The 13,840-nt window shown below is 48.5% G+C and overlaps 2 protein-coding genes across 7 annotated transcripts in view; one reads left to right on the top strand and one right to left on the bottom strand.

Annotated features, from left to right (window-relative positions):
* The window catches only part of ATG4A (autophagy related 4A cysteine peptidase), a 75,267-nt gene extending 72,445 nt beyond the window's left edge, over positions 1-2,822 (top strand). For all 4 annotated transcript variants that reach the window (XM_057717759.1, XM_057717760.1, XM_057717758.1 and 1 more), the window contains one exon: positions 2,278-2,822. In XM_057717759.1, the coding sequence (XP_057573742.1) occupies positions 2,278-2,348 (71 nt within the window). In that variant the 3' untranslated portion in view covers positions 2,349-2,822. The remainder of the gene's footprint in view (positions 1-2,277) is intronic.
* Positions 2,823-4,208: 1,386 nt separating this feature from the next.
* Positions 4,209-13,840, bottom strand: part of COL4A6 (collagen type IV alpha 6 chain) — a 263,062-nt gene continuing 253,430 nt past the window's right edge. For all 3 annotated transcript variants that reach the window (XM_057717754.1, XM_057717755.1, XM_057717756.1), the window contains 8 exons: positions 11,539-11,655; positions 11,045-11,206; positions 10,766-10,864; positions 9,350-9,496; positions 8,538-8,654; positions 7,399-7,590; positions 6,403-6,689; positions 4,209-5,816 (listed from right to left, as the gene is read on the bottom strand). In XM_057717754.1, the coding sequence (XP_057573737.1) occupies positions 5,556-5,816; positions 6,403-6,689; positions 7,399-7,590; positions 8,538-8,654; positions 9,350-9,496; positions 10,766-10,864; positions 11,045-11,206; positions 11,539-11,655 (1,382 nt within the window). In that variant the 3' untranslated portion in view covers positions 4,209-5,555. The remainder of the gene's footprint in view (positions 5,817-6,402; positions 6,690-7,398; positions 7,591-8,537; positions 8,655-9,349; positions 9,497-10,765; positions 10,865-11,044; positions 11,207-11,538; positions 11,656-13,840) is intronic.

Below are 13,840 nucleotides of genomic sequence, written 5' to 3'. Positions count from 1 at the left end.
TTACTCTGAACTCTTTCTTGGATAGATTGCCTATCACTTTGCTTAGTTCTTCTTCTGGGGTTTTATCTCGTTCCTTTGTCTGGAACAGATTCTTCTGCTGCCTCATTTTGTCTAAGCTGCTATTTGTATTTTTATGTCTGTGGTAGGTTAGTTACATTTCTCAACCTTGGAGAAGTGGCCCTCTGTAGGAGGCATCCTATGCATCCCAGCAGTGTACTCCTCTCATCACTCAAACCGTATGCTCTAGGTGTTCCCCCTAAGAGGGCTGTGTGGTTCCTTCTGTTGTGGTGGGCTGACTATATGGGTGGTCTGCTATGCTAAGTTGGCTTCTAGTCTGGTTGGCTGCCAGACCCTGCCTTGTACAGATGCTGCTGGTTGCTGTTTAGTGGGGCCTGGTCATGAGGTGGCTGGTTGTAGAATCCAAGAGGGCCTTGGGGTTAGTGCTGGCTCACTGGTGGCCAGAGTCAGGGTGCTGAAGACTCTGGGGCTGTTGCCCAACTACTGGCAGGGGTTAGTGCTAGATTAGTGGCAGGCAGAGCTGGTTTCTGGACTGTGGCTGCTGGGCCCAGGGATCCCAGAGCTCATTTCAGATCACTGGTAAGGGGGAGCTGGTTTCTGATACAGTTGGGTATGGGGTCTGGGGTGTCCCAAAGGTTGCATTGGCCTGCTAGTGGGCAGGGCCAGGGCCCAGCTGGTCCCAGGGTAGGAACTGGAACTGTGTTGTGAGATTGTATATTTCTTGCTTCTGGTGTCTGCCCCCTAGTGGGTGAGGCTTGTCTAGAGTCTTGTTCAGGCTTCCTGGTGGGAGGGGCCAGGGCCTGCCCACTGGTGGGTGGAGCTGGGTCTTGGCCCTCAAATAGGCAGGGCCATGTCTAGGGGCATGTCTAGAGGCTGTGGGCTCAGGACTTCTTTGGGCAGCCTGTCTGCTGATGGGTGGGGCTATATCCCTGCCCAATTAGTTGTTTGGCCTGAGGCATCCCAGCACTGGAGCCTATAGGCTGTTAGGTGGGGACAGGTCTTGGAACTAATGATTCAACATGTCAGCGACCAGGAGTGTTCATGCAGTTGAATGTTCCCCAGTATGTCTGACACAAGTGTCTATGTCCCCTGGCTGAGCTGCAGCCACCCCCTGCCTCTCCAGGAGAGTCTCCAAGACCAGCAGGTAGGTCTGGCCTAGGCTCCTATCAAATTATTGCCTTTGCCCTCGGACCCAGTGCACATGAGATTTTTGTGTGCACCCTTTGAGAGTGTGGTTTGTATTTCCCCCAGTCCTGTGGGGTCCTGCAATAAAGCCCCTCTGGCCTTCAAAGCCAAATGCTCTTGTTGACTTAAAATAAATGCACAATATGAGAGTTGCGAGTTGAGTTTATTTGGGGCAAAATGAGGACTGCAGCCCAGGAGACAGTATCCCAGATAGCTCTGAGAAACTGTTCCAGAGAGGCAGGGGAGAAGATTAGTACATATGTATTCTTGGTAAAGGAGGAGTACATTCAATCAAACATTTTTTGTAAGGGGTTTCTGCTAGTCACGAGGAGCAGAGGTCACCATGTAGGGATTTGGTGCTTTTCTAGATATGAGGGGATGCAAGGGTTAGGCTCATAAAATCAGCTCCTGAAAACATCTATCTAAAGACCTGTTCCGCCCATCCTCCAAAGCACAGAGTGCCTCATTCCTGGTCTCCACCCTGAATTCCCTTCAGGGGATGTGGAAGGTCAGTAGCTACAGCAGCACAAAGTGATACAGGCACTTGGCAAGTTCCAATTTATAGCTGACCCTCTGAAGCTGGGGCACCTGACATAGGGCTCAGAACTCTCACTCCTGTGGGAAAACTTCTGCGATATAATTATTTTTCAGTTTGTGGCTCGCCAACCCGTGGGTTATGGAATTTGATTATATCGCAAGTCTGCCCCTTCTACCTGTCTTGTTGCGGAACCTTCTTTATGACTTCAGTTGTAGAAGATCTTTTCTGGTATTTTCTGGTAGGTTCCAGTCTTTTTCATCAGTGGTTGTTCTGCAGATAGTTGTGATTTTGGTGTGCTCGTGAGAGGAGGTGAGCCCAGGGTCTTTCTGCTCCCACATCTTGGCCCCTAAACCTATTTTAATTCTTTATAGAGAATTGCTAATACTTGGCAGTGGTGCCACCTATAGGTCTCCTCTACACAAGCTTTTCTGTAGCAAAGCAATTAAAAAATGCATGGTCTTAACTACTGAGTACCTTATTGACCGCTTGAGCCAAAGTGTCAAGCTTTTTTCTTTCTCATTTCTGTATTTGGATAGAATTCATTGACTCTACTGAACAACTAGAGGAGTTTGACCTGGAGGAAGATTTCGAGATTCTGAGCATATAGAATAGTGGGAACTCACCTTGGAGATCTGTCTTCCATCTGGCACCAGAAGAACATGAACTCATCACATAAAACTTTTCTAGTCAGCAAGTGCCTGGTATGCCAACAGCATACAAACTTGATAGGAATCATGACTGAGCCAGTCACCGTTTCTCAGAAAAAAACCAAGCAAATGAACAATATGCCCTTCCCCCAGAAAGAACTAAAACAATCATGGAATCTAAGAGCAGAAAGATTAGGAGTCCTCTCCTGTGCTTCCCAGCTTCTTACATGGCCACAGTGTATCTTCAGCTACTGAAATGAGGAGGTGGATGTCTGGAAGACAGACAGCAAGTCCCACCTTGCTTCCAGCACCAGCAGATGAGAGATGGTTACCCTGTGCTTCTTCACCCTTTCAGGTTTGACCTCTCTGGGCTAAATACTAAGAAGCAATCTGTTCTCTTGCTCTAATAATAAAGTGATAATCATTGTATCAGGGAAAAAAGTTCTTGTTAAATTATTTGAATGTGTATTTAAATAATTATAATCGACCTCAAGAAGTGTGTCAAAGACATTACATCAAATGTATATGTATTGGTCTCCTTCCCATTTGAGAGAATCTTATTATCTGGATGGGTCACTGTCCCCATCTTTACTGATACTTTTGTCAGATGTCACCCTGTCCTTAATTATTATCACTGAAATCAGGGGTCTGCAAACTTTTTTTGTCAAGGGCCAGATAGAAAACGTTTTAGGTTCTGAAGACCACGTAGCATTTGTCACAGCTACTCATCTCTGCTGGCGAAGCCCCAAAACAGCCATAGACAATGTGCGTGCACATGAGCCTGGCTGTAATCCAATAAAACTTTATTTACAAACACAGATGGTGGGCTGGATTTAGCCCACTGGCTGTAGTTTGCTAATCACTGACTTAGTTAATTTATGCTTGGGAAATTTAAAATTGTGTTTGAATTTGACTCCATTTTGCTTGGCAGTCATAATTGGAAAGACTTATTCATGTGGTGACATTAATCTGTGCATCAAATACAATTGCAAACCATTTCAGGACTAGCAAGCAACATACTAAATTTGAAAGCATATATTCATCAGATTGGCTTTGCTAATAACCACTCTCCGTGTGGATGCACTTCACGTCCCAGCGGTATCGTCCCCTTTTCCTCTCCTGGTCTTCTTAAGCTGTATGCATTTAACCTGCTTGCTCAACCAAGTCCCCAGGAAGGCCAGCAACTGCAGTTTGAAAGCTAGCACTAAACCAAGGTGGGGTGTTTTCTTTTTGGTATACTTAAGAATATTTGAACACTTGTTTCCTTAGATTCCATTTTTTTTTTTCGAGTAGATAATATATTCCAGTGGTTCAGAATTCGAAAGGAGCAAAATGATATTCAGTGAACTGTCTCTCCCTCCCACAGGTCAGTTCTCTTCCCTGAACACTCCCAATGTTATTAATTTCTTGTTTATCCTTCCAGAGGATATATTTTATGCATATACAAATATATGCATATATATCTTAGGTTTGATTTTAATGACTTTAAAATTTCTCTACTTTTGATTTATCTGTAAATGATCCTGAGGCCCCAGAAGTATGGAACTTCCTTTCTTGAGCTCTAGCATGTGATGCGGCTAAGAACAGTTGTAGGCTTATCTTGAAATAGGTTGTGGATTTGATGCCTGTTGGAAGACATTATCAATCTTTGACTTTAATTGTATTTTTCTGTGCCTCAATATTTTGCTATAAAGCTCAGCTTGTAGTAACAGGAACCCCCATGGTTCTGAGGGGGGCTTATGAATTTCAGTGAGATGGATTTTAGAAAAGTTTTCATCAAAGAATATCAAAAGAATCAAGTGTTCATATTGAATTCCTTTTATTTGCAATGTACAAAGCTGACATCATGCTTATTACTCAGGAGGTTAAGGTAACAATAGTTCAGATTATACTGATTATGCTTTGTCTGTGTTGGCATAGCTTACATAATATTTTAGGGAACAGAATCACCTGGAAGGAATTGTCTCATGTCAGCGTGTTCTGGGGAACTGATAATTAAAGGAAATGGTTAAAACAAATCCCCCTAAACAGAATACAATATATTTTATAGTCTACTCAGGCTTGCTTTGGGTCTGCTAACTGCTAAAGAGACGCGTGTGCTAGATTTTTATGAGGCTTTAAAAACGTATCAGAATGGTTTAACAAGCTACCTGTGAAAGAGCAACTGGATGGACATTTTAGTGGAAAGTCTCTCACAGCCTCAAAACACAAAGGAAGCAACACTGCAGTGTCGATTTGCCACATTGCACACATCTGAATGGCATTTGGAATAAACGGGCTTCTGAGAAATTGGGACAAGGGATTTACGTTTTTGTTCTGGAGTCAAAAGCAAAATTCACACCTCCTTACCCATCCTCCCCTCTCCCCCTGGCCCGGGAGAAAGGGCTGTGGTTCTCATTTCCCTTTATGGGTCTGGCCACATTTGGTGTATCCTCTGCTCTTCTCTGAACCAGGCCAAGTCTGCTGCCTGTGGCTGGGGAGGGAGCCGGCAAGGAGGAAGGGATTTGTCTGTGACCATATGAAGTTAATGAGTGCCTCTCGGCTGCTGGCCTTCCAGCCTGCCTAAGCAGTCTGAGCCCCAGTCGTGCTTACTCTCCAAGGAGTCAGAGCTCACCCCGGGCTACTGGCTGGCACCTCATTCCAGCTCTGCTGCCTGCCTAGACACAGTGGGTCTCCGGGAAGAGTGAGAGCTTGCCCTGTGCAGGCTTGAGCCATCCATAATGTTTAGCCAGAGAAATTTTTTCATGTGGAAACCCTGGGTTCTAGTTTAAGCCAAATAATGTACAGTGACCTCTGGACATGAAGAAATGACTCCTTAGCTATCACGAAGAGCTTTCTGATCCAGTGAGGAAAGCTAGCATTCTAAGAAAGTGGTGGCCCAGCAGGTCTTTCTGAGGTAGCCATGAAGAGTCACACAAACGTCCAAACCAAACTGTAGCACCAAGTTGACTGAAATGGGACAGCAGAGCTCAGCAGGGTGGGCTCACCCACGGGGCCTGAGGGTGGGGCTCATCAGTGTCCAGTAATCCAGCCCAAACGGGACTCCGATGCTCAACTTGACCGATGGGCAAAAGGGCTTAGGCCTTCCTTCTTCAGACCGTTCGGGTTTGTGAGGTGACTGTTGTGTGGGAGAGGGGAGGGCAAGGGGCAGAGTGGCAGGTGCCACCCTACACGCTTTTCATACACACCTGGCAGCGGCTCACCCGGGTGTGCAGCTGCCCGGCTTTCAGCGTCTCAGATGCAGGCTCCTCCCCAAACTGCTGCCTCTCTTCCACTGTCGTCAGCCAGAAACTGTACTTGTTGGCAAAGTAGTGGCAGGTGCCCCGGGCACCATTGCACTCGATGAAAGGAGTGGCTCGGAAATCCTCTAGACAGGAGCCAGGGGAGACCAGGGACTGGCCCCCACCCTCAGCGCCGGCGGCTGTGTGCTGAAACAGACAGGGGGTGGCTGTGAGCTGGTCACCCAGGGAGGTGACGGGCTCCGCTGCTCCATCTCTCAGCTCTGGTCCCTTGGCTCAGCCAGTGGACCAAAAGCTATGTTTTAGGACTGGGGCACTCATCCTCCCTCGTCTCAGCCTCAGTGCCAGGAGCACCCCTGACAAAGAAATCTGAGAAAGGCTGAATGAAGGAAACTTCCAATGGGTTTCAGAATGCAGTTCTTCTCAGAGCCCTTTGTCTGCTCCAAGCCCTTGGTGGTGTGCTCCCGAGAAGGGAGAGAGCATGGACTAGTCCACAAGGTGGATGGACCATGGGCCCTCCCCCTCACCAGCACACCTATTAATAGAGCTTGCTCTGAAGTCACCTTCATTGGGACTTGTACGTGGAATCTGTACCACACCCTTTAGGGTGCCATTTGGTGGTGTGACCTGCTGAGAACAAGCGGGCCTCGTATTTGGCCTAATATCCTGGCCCTAGAGTCACAGGACTCCCTCAGCACTCGATTTCATAATTGCCCTCCCAGCGCTCCCTGCCCTCGGTCTTTACACTGGGGGAGGGGGTGGTGCAGGGCCTTACCATGAGGAAGGAGTACCCGATCCAGATGCTGCGCCAGCCCAGGGGGCACTGCGGGATGGTGATATCCTGGCTGTGCACAGCAATGGCTTGCGACGGCGCCTCACACACAGAACAGCGGCTGATGTACTGGGGAATCTGCGTCTGGCCAACGGGCATCATGGGGATGGGGGCGGTGGTGGAGAGCCAGTAGGATTTATCGTTGCGCCGGGCATAGTGGCACACTTCGTTGATGTTGCAGTAGATGAAGGGCATGGTGCTGAAGCGGGGCAGGCAGGAGCCTGCAAACCCTGAAAGGAGACAAGGTGGGCAGAGGCAGGGCTGGGATCGTCCCTGGAGCCACTACGTCTGGACCAGATGGTGGTTTGGGTTCATATCTAACTGCTTGTAGCAGAGCAGGGATGTCTTTCCTTCCAGTCCTGGACCACTGTACGCACACTGAAGTCTGTTGATCAAATCCTAGTTTCTCTGCACCAGGGAAGTTTGATAATGAAAAGACTCTTTTTAGAAACTGAATGATGACTCCCTAATCTGCTTTGTAACATCAACATTTAATAGAGTGAGTCTGCGTTTCAGAGTCAGCGCACCTGAAGACAAGTCAATTAATTCTTGGGTAATCACTGTTGCCCGCAGCTCATATTATTATTACTACTACTAATCGCTAATGTTTGATGGATGCTTAATATGCCTCAAACATTGTTCTAAGCATTTTACACGGCTGATTCCTGTAATGCTTACTCCACCCTGTGAGACAGGTACAGGTACTAGAATTAGGCTTGTTCCACTGAGAAGGAGGCAGAAGCTTAGACAGGTTGAATAATGTGTCCCAGAGTAAGTGGCAGAGCCAGGGTTTGAACCCAGAGCTGCCTGACTCCAGAGCTGGTGATTGTAACCCACTACCCAACATGGGCCCACCAAGGGTTGGGAGGAGCAAGGAGTGTGGCTCTTGGTCCTTGTGGGGACAGATGGCCAGGGCTGGATGTGCGAGCCGGTACCTACCCAGGTCCTGGTTGTGGGCTTTCTCCTGCCCCTCCACAAAGAGCAGGCTGTAACCCACCCACAGCTGGCTCATCCCGACGGGGCAGAGGGGCACCTGCTCCGACTGGCTGTGCTTCACCAAGGTATAGCCCACTCTCATGCTCTGCCCAGGCATTCCAGCTCTCCCGAAGGGGCCCGGCTTCCCTGGAGCTCCTGAGATGGAGAGAGCAGAAAAGGAGTGAGCCAGGTACAGCCAATAATAACAGCAGCTACTCACTTTGTGGCAAGCGTTGAGCCGGGTGCATTATGTACAAGCATTAGCTCACTTGATCCTTACAACAACCTTATCACCCCAATTTGTGGATGACAAAACTGAGGCTCAGAGGTCCCACAGCCAGTAAGTGGTGGAGCTAGAACGCCAACTCAGATGTATCCAGCTACGGAGTCTCCATTTTGAAAAGCACACGATCTGATTCCCTCCCACAGCCAGCCGACCTTGAGTTCTCTAGAAGGAGATGAGGGGGCGGAGGGGGCTACTTCTCAGACTGGCCTTGCAGGCTGTCATAGAAGATAACCAAGGACCCGCTGAATCAGAGGCAGTGAAAGCAGAGCTGGGATTAGCGATGCAAAATCACACCCCCCTCTCCTGCCCATGGCAGACGTGGCTAACAATCACGGCACTTTCCTGGAGAGCTTCAGGGCTGTTCTTTACTCAGGACAACTGATTTGCCATCTCTGATATAAAATGGGAGGTAAGTAGCAAAACAGTCATCTCATCTCAGATTTTCGTCTCCCTTGAAGTACTCCCCTTCCATCCACATCAGAATCCTTGGGTAGAAGAGGGGGTTTGCAGGGCGGGGGGGCCACGCTATAGTATAGAGTTATAGCTCTTAAGAGCTGGAAGAGAATGCAGAGAAATGTGTGGAACAATCCTTTGCCTTCTGGAATGTAGGGCTCTCATCCTTCACAGGCGTAGAATGGAGTGGGGAGTGAATGGATGAGAGCCCAGTTTTCCAGTCTCCTTAGTAGTGTCAAGCTTTACTGCCAGGTTTCCAAATTCCAAGATTTGAGATTTTGACTCCCCCCGCCCCGCCCCTGCCCCCTGCAAGCCTCAAACCCTTAGAGAAGCCCTCTGCCCTCTAGTGCCGACATGGCCAGACCTTCAAATCCTGGAGGGCCTTGCAGTCCAGGGAGACCAGGATCACCAAGCACCCCAGGTGGGCCGGGGAGTCCACTGGGGCCATCTTTGCCGGGGATGCCAGGTAAGCCTTTGGAGCCTGTAAGGAGAGAAGGCCCAAGCCGGGTACTCAATATGGAGGGTCTGGAGGAGGCTTCCTTGGAGAAAGGGGACTCATGTGTCATGACCAGGACTCACCAGGAGAGGGCGAACTGGCCATCACCCTGGAGTGCACGCTGAACTCTGGGCTGAGCCTCCTGGGTTAGTCCTTAGTTCACGTCTGGGCAGCTCAGCCCTGGGACCCCACTCTGAATCACCCTTCTGAGCCCCTTCACACCCATGTCTTTCTCCCTTGCTCTCATCCTCCCAGCAATGCTGGGAAGGACACAGGGCAACTGCTGGGGTCCCATGTCATCAATGAGGACACTGAGGCCCAGAGAGACTGCTAGCTTACTCCAGTTGGGGCAAAACTGGGATCAGAAGCCCGTTCTCTGTCCCCCAGCCCTGGGCTTCTTCTGTCGCCCTTCATCCCCATCACACTCCCTCCTTCCCGCAGCAGCACGTCAGTCAGGGTCTGGATTTAGCTGTCGTGCTCTGCCCACACGTTCTCTGAAGCCAAGTACAACCACTGGCCCTCCTTCTTGGCGAGAAGCTCGGGAACTTTGTGAAGGAGCCGAGGAAACGCTTAATGAAGGTGCCCCCTTGGAACTAGGGTTCCCAGCCAGTTGCTTCAGCGTCCCAGCCAAAGCCGTCTCAGCTCCCTGCGAAGTCCCCTTTCTCTGGTGCCCTCCTCACCTTGTAGGCCTACAGGGCCTTGGACCCCAGGGTCCCCCACGAGCCCAGGGATGCCATCGATGCCTGTAAGACCCATGGGTCCAGGAGGAGCCTGGATGGCTTCGGCAATTGGCGTTTGTCCAGGAGCACCTCGGGGGCCAGATAAGCCTGTGGGCACATGGGAGAAATAGAAATGTCAGGCGGAGGCAGAGGAGGTGGCCAGGGTGGGCCCCTGGAGGTTCAGTTGGCATCATAGCCTAGGATCCCAAACCCAGCCAGCTGGCTTACTAATAGAGGCCAAACAAGCCAAATTGCTTCTTAATTCATTGAAAAAGTATTTCTCGAGTGCCTACTACGTGCCAGGGCCTGGTAGATCAGGGGATAGAGCAGTGAGTAAGACTTTTATGAGACAATGCTCTGGTGATAAAGGGGAAAAATGCATAACCTAACAAAAATCATTATTCTTACTGTTAATTGTAAGAAGTGCTACAAAGGAAATGTACAGTGCACTGACAGTGGGAGGGAGTGGAGAGGGCTATGGGGTAGAGAACCTGCTTTAGATAGAGTGATAAGTTGCCTCTTACAAGCAGTGACAATTAAGCTGAGACCATTAAAGCACTCGAATGAACTTGGGTGGTGGGAGAGAGTATTCCAGGTAGTAGAACTAGCATGTGCAAAGGCCCTGTGGCCAGCCAGGGTGTAGTGTTTTTAGAGAACTGAAAGAGGCTAGTGTGACAAAAGCACAGTGAGCAGCAAAGGGGAAGGGCCGGTGATGAGGATGGAGAGGGAGGCATCACACAGGGCTTCATGGCCATAGTTAGTTTATTTTTATGCCATGGGATGCCAATGAATGATTTCTGTTTTTATAAGACCTCTCTGACCACTGTCTAGAGAAATAATTGTTGGGGGAGGTGCATAACGGAAGCAGGGAGAACAGTTGGCAGTCTCCGCAGAGATTCACGTGAGAAATGTTGGTGGCTTGGACCTGAGTGGTAGCGGTGGAGGTCATGAGAGGGGAGCGGATGCAAGGCACATTTAGGAGACACAGCCCTCAAGGCTTGCTAATGGATTGAATGTGTGTGAGTGAGGGGAGTGATGATAAAGGAGAGAAAGGATGGTTCTTTGTTTCTGGATTCAGCAAATGGGTGAGTGGTGACCTGAGTGCAAACCCAGTGCCCACAAATGCAGAAACAATGCAGAGAGGGGAGATCGGTGGCAGGATCCATGACAGCGAAGCAGCAATGGTCTTCAGTCCTGGGAGCTGACGGAGGCAGAGGTATCCCCAAGGTGGGGAAACTCCCTCCCTGGAGGAGCTTGAGCCAGCTGCTTCAGGCATCCAGGCTTTCTTGGCATGGTGAGCAGTGACTCCTGAAGGAATGTTAGCCCCCAACCCCTCCCTCGAGCCCAGGATCAGCCCGGCACATGCCCTCAACTCACCCCTTGGCCCTGCCTTCCCCTTCATCCCGGGAAGTCCTGGGTCTCCAGGTGGCCCAACCTTGCCTGGAGTCCCCATGAAGCCAGGCTCACCTCTCATGCCTGGCAAAGTCCAAAGGAAAGCAAGTCAGGGCCTGGCACGTTGGCGCTGGTGGGGGGCCGGGCGGGGGGAGTTGAGACGACGTAGAGGCAAGGGCAGGAAGAGCATCATCAGCTGCCGGAAGGAGGCATCGCTGACAGTGGAGTGGGGGAGGGGCCCAGTAGCTAGCCACACAGTCATACCTTTCAGTCCTAGCTCTCCAGGGAGGCCAGAGAAACCTGCAATTCCTTGGTCCCCCTTGAGGCCTTGAGGGCCAGGCAGTCCAGGGAAGCCATGGTCTCCTGGGTCACCTTGATCCGAGGATGGCCCAGGGGGCCCTGGGGGCCCTGGGGGGCCTGGGCGGCCTAGGGATAAGATCAGAAGAGGGATGAGGGCAGAGGGAAGAGGGGAAGTGGCCACTGCTGAAGGCCTCGGGACTGATAGGAAGCCAAAGCCCGTTCCCAGGCCACATAACGTTCCCTCACCTTCTGTGGGGCCCCAGTGCCCAGACCTTCCCAAATCCTTTTAGCAAAATGCAGCCCATTCCAGCCCCCTGTGTCCCTGCGTGGGGAGGGACGTGAGGCCGCACAGGCCCGTGCACGTCCAGCAGTGGGGATGGGGCTGCACTGTAGACAGACCCTCCCCAAACTCCAGACAAAAGGTGATGGCAAACCCTCTTTGGGCTTCCTGGCTTTACCTCGTTCTCCATCTAGGCCTGGTCGCCCAGGGTCACCAGGCTGTCCTGCTATGACTGAGGGCAAGGAGAGGCCTGGGGCACCAGGAAGACCAGCGGGGCCCTGGAGACCTGGGAAACCTGCAAAGAATAAATAAAAGGGGCTGCAGGGGCTTTGTGTGCCTAAGAGAGGGCCAGCCTCTCTCAGAGAAAATGGACGTTCACACAGAGGAAATGGAAGCCGTCAGGTAGGAGCCAGACCAGCGGAGGCCAGCAGAGGGCTCTTCTCCCTTTCTCCTCCCTGGGCAGCCAGCGGCCCAGCGCAGCTGACAGGGGCTCAGAGACTCCTCGCTTGCATCGGGCGCTGCATTGAATTGGGGCTGATAGAGCTTCAGAAAGTTCGAGCTCCCCAACCTCGCTGGTTACGGAACGATTTTAGACAGATTTCCCCCAAGTCAGGAAGAAGAGAAGGTATGACTGCAGCACCTGGAATTGAAGTTTCCTAAAGTGTTTTTAAACCTACTGTCCCTGTTGCACAACATTTCATCAAGTTAGCCAGTCCCGTCTGCTGCTGCTCAGAGAAGGTCACAGATCGAGGTAGGGCACAGGCCCTAACCAGTCAGAACAGACACCCACTCGCCCACTAGAGCAGAATGGAGGTGGCGAGGGTGCTGTGACCCCCAGTGTCTTCTATGGCTAACTTCTGTTTCTTCTAGGCAAGCTGGAAAACAGTTTTATAGGTAATTCATGATATTAGCTGAGTGCTTACTTAATTGCTAAATCCCTTCTCCCTGTTTGGCCAAAGAGAATGGCCATTTACTGGAGTACATACATGATACTCATTTGCTCAGATTTTAATGCTGCTTTACGTGTTTTCTGTTTGTGGAATGATTTCTATTATAATATATTCAAAACTCAAAAAAAATATATTCAAAAAAAAATTTCAACCAACTACAGAAGATTTATATAATATGCACACGTCAAAAACATAGATGGTAATCTTGCTGGGAAAACACATCAAAGCCACACAGACAAATGTAGAAATCTATTTTATTCTTGTAACGTGGAAGGAATGTACTTATTACTTTGGTATATTCTGGAAGTTATTCAAATGAAGAGGAATAGATTCAACTTGGTTGATAAACTGTTTTGGTGGTTGAGATTCTTGTTTGTGACAAGAAAATCCCAAAATATTATGTTGAATTTTATTTTTCTGACAAGAAAAGCTGAAAATATTAATGTTGAATTTTTCATATTTTGCTAAGAAATAGTAAGTCCATGAAAATCTGTAAAGAAAGATAGCAGATTGGTTAATTTGGCTGTCTTTAACAGCTCGTTGATTAATTGAATACTGAGGAAATATAAAGGAGGAAAAATAAATTTGAAGAAAAACCTTTAGAAAAATTATTAGAAGTCTGGAAAAGAAACAAAGTAAAAACAAAAAAGCAAAACTAATTGCAAAACCACATGGTGCTACTTTCAGCATTGTCAGTTATGTCTTGATGAATCTTTGAAGTATTTTTTTTTCACAAGGGTAAAAATCTGAAAAGACATTCTATTTTTGTCCTGAAAATATAACTTCATATATCCATACATATATATGTGCTGAAATTATGCAAAACCAATAAAGAAGACACCACATATAGTAGAGTAGGTGTGCGGAGCACACAGATTATAAAAAAAGTTTGTTTCCATGGCAATTTTTGTAGCCTCCTTCTCTTTTCACCTGTTTCTTGATTTTATAATTACACCAATATATCATTAAACCTAAAAGTACTACTGACCTCAAGTAGTGAAAAAAAAAGCTCAAGTATTTCTTTAAGAATGAGACACTTTAAGTGATCATATGAAAATGCAAGATGGCATATTTTCCCAACTCATTCCATTGTCAAAGCCCTAAACCCCGCCCCCCCACAAATATACAAATGCAGCCTCTCAATATTTAGTGCAAATATCAAAATGAATGGCATTAAAACAGTGAGCTATCCTTTATACTTACTTTTTAAAAAAACTTTAACAATAACAGTCAGGGTTGGAAGGGCACTTAAAACCAATGCCACATAGTTTTTCTAGAATGCAAACAACAAAAGATACCAGGAACTAAAAAATGTTTCTACTCTTTGAGAAAATAATTCCCATTGTAGGAATTCCATCTAGGGAAGTAACCAAATCCACAAAGTTTTCAGTTCAAGGATGTTTGTGAAAGCATTATTCATACTGGTGAGACACTGGAAACTAAAATACTCAATAGGTGCCCATCTGACTGAAGTATGACACATACATACAACAGAATATGACATCACTGCTAGGAGTCCAGTGATGGGAA

The sequence above is a fragment of the Hippopotamus amphibius genome, chromosome X, assembly GCF_030028045.1.
Source record: "Hippopotamus amphibius kiboko isolate mHipAmp2 chromosome X, mHipAmp2.hap2, whole genome shotgun sequence".
In the NCBI taxonomy this organism is placed as follows: domain Eukaryota; kingdom Metazoa; phylum Chordata; class Mammalia; order Artiodactyla; family Hippopotamidae; genus Hippopotamus; species Hippopotamus amphibius.
Note: the sequence above shows the minus strand (reverse complement) of the source record. Positions and strands in the feature narration are given on the sequence as shown.